This window comes from Babylonia areolata, chromosome 5 (genome assembly GCF_041734735.1).
Source record: "Babylonia areolata isolate BAREFJ2019XMU chromosome 5, ASM4173473v1, whole genome shotgun sequence".
In the NCBI taxonomy this organism is placed as follows: Eukaryota; Metazoa; Mollusca; class Gastropoda; order Neogastropoda; family Buccinidae; genus Babylonia; species Babylonia areolata.
This window is the reverse complement of record NC_134880.1, coordinates 45,750,638-45,753,137: the sequence shown is the minus strand read 5'-3', so window position 1 is coordinate 45,753,137 and position 2,500 is coordinate 45,750,638. Positions and strand designations below refer to the sequence as shown.

Below are 2,500 nucleotides of genomic sequence, written 5' to 3'. Positions count from 1 at the left end.
TGTGTCCTACCTGTGGGTATCGATGTACACCTTCAGTGTGTCCTACCTGTGGGTATCGATGTACACTTTCAGTGTCTGCACGGACAGATCGCCGTCAAACCTCAGGGCGCTCTTCTCGAACTTGCTCTCCATCTCCTTCGGTCGGAACACCACTATGGCGCTGAAACACACAGTCACAAAGTCACACACACACACACACACACACACACACACACACACACCCACACACACACACACACACACACACACGAACCGCACATGCTAACACACACACACACACACACACACACACACACACACACATACAGCCACGCACACACACACACACACACACACACATACAGCCACGCACACACACACACACACACACACACACACACACACACACACACACACACACACACACACCACACATGCACAAATTCAAAAAGACCGTGACGGACTTTATAATGGCAGATGAGCGCCTTAACCATTCTTGCCACCTTCCTCCGTTCAGACAGGCACTCAGCAATATAAAAAGAAGCAATGTTAGCCTTGGTGCATTTCAATATGTTTACGATAATGATTATTTACAACATTCTAATTAAGTGAATATATACATTGTGTTGTTGATTTTTTTTTTCAATATTAGCGTCTTATATGTTATTGATTCTGTTTGAATATGTCATGTTTCTGTTTTTGTGTTGAGTAATTGTCTGTGTTTCTTTTTTTTCTTTTTTTTTTTTTTTTTGCTGTACCTGTTGTAATTTCTCTCTTAATGAGATGGTAAAGTTATTCTTATATTATCTTATCTGATCTGATCTTGAGATCAACGCTGAGTCCTGGGAGGACCTTGCAAATGACCGCAACAGATGGAGAAGCACATCTCAAGAATCAGCTACGGATTGGTGAGGACAAACTGTCAGCTGCTGCAGCAGAAAAGCGAGCTCGCAGAAAAGGGACGGTAGCCGACAGACCAGCATCAGCTTACACATGTGATCGCTGCGACAGAGACTGTCTCTCTCGCATCGGTCTCTACAGTCACAGGCGACGCTGTTTGGTCCGAGCAGACAGCCCAATTAGACATTAGGTCGGATGTACTCTATCCATGGTCAGCCATTACTGAAGGAGGCCTACTAATCTGATCTTATGAAACGTGCAGTAGAACGTACTCCTTGTACTTGGTGTGGTTCAGGATGTCCAGGGAAGTGGTGTGGGCGAACCTCAGGTCGCCATACTCGTCAGCCACCTGCTGAAAGGTCTTGGCCATGTATCCCTTGGACTTGGTGAAGAACCCTGACAGCGGACACACACACACACACACACACGCACGCACGCACACACACACACACGCACGCACACACACACACACACACACACACACACACACGCACGCACACACACACACACACACACACACACACACACACACACACACACACACACACACATCTCTACATTGACATGACAAGTTTTAATTATCCTTTCACTCCTATTGGACTATGGATGATTATTGCAAAATATTTTTTTCATGCCCAGAACAAACATTTCCAAATACACAACAATGTCACATAAAAGTTGAGAAAGCACAAAATGTCTTTTAACTCCAAAAGTGTAGCTAGACAACATTTGCAAATCTAATCATCTTACGGCTAAAATGACTTTTTTGCCTCCTTTGAGCATATTACAAAAATCAAAAACCGATTTTGGAGACAAATATTTTTAGGAACATATCAGTTTCGTAACTGATTATAATTGGGACATTCCATTATAAAATGAAACTCATCCCCAATCACAGACATGTTACAAACCTTACAAAGCCGCACAGACACATACAACCATAGATACGTACATACATGTCGCACATATACATACACAGATGCATACACAAACATATACACTCACAGGGACGACACACGCATACTGACACACACCGACACACACAGACTTGTTGCTACGACCTAATTCCCCTCCTATAACGCCTCAATTATTACACACCACCCTCTCTTTAAACATTTATGGCTTATAATAGGCTATTTTCATTTCCTCCAAAAACACATGACTGTTTTCCTACACTAATATTCACAAGTATTCCCTCTCTTTCACCAGCTATCTCTCTTCCTTCCGTCTGATAACACTTCTTGTGAATAGACGTTAAAATGAAGATCTCTCACACACAGACACTATCACCAACCCCGCCCCCCCCCACCCCCCCCCCCCCCCCCCCCCCCCCCCCCCCCCCCCCACACACACACACCACACACACACAGTACCAACAATAGAGGCTCCCTGACGGTTCCGGAACTGTGTGAAGTCCTGTACAGTCTTCAGCAGCTTGGAGGTGGGGCCCGCCATCTGTGCCATGGTCTGTACGATGGCGTCTGCAACAGCAGTTCTACACCATTGAGAGGACGCCACTTCAGAGTCACGGTTTGAGTGTGCCTGCTAGCTGTATGGGCGAATCAGTTCGTGTCTAACTCGTTCAAGGTTCGGTCGCCTTCTTCACAGCTTGCGTCATTCG

At 45.3% G+C, this 2,500-nt stretch overlaps 1 protein-coding gene across 1 annotated transcript in view; it reads right to left on the bottom strand.

The window, feature by feature from the left end:
• The window catches only part of LOC143282491 (protein disulfide-isomerase A3-like), a 27,087-nt gene that overhangs the window by 11,999 nt on the left and 12,588 nt on the right, over positions 1 to 2,500 (bottom strand). The window contains exons 4-6 of the mRNA XM_076588153.1: positions 2,253 to 2,360; positions 1,152 to 1,275; positions 47 to 160 (exon numbers count right to left, since the gene is read on the bottom strand). Of these exons, the coding sequence (XP_076444268.1) occupies positions 47 to 160; positions 1,152 to 1,275; positions 2,253 to 2,360 (346 nt within the window). The remainder of the gene's footprint in view (positions 1 to 46; positions 161 to 1,151; positions 1,276 to 2,252; positions 2,361 to 2,500) is intronic.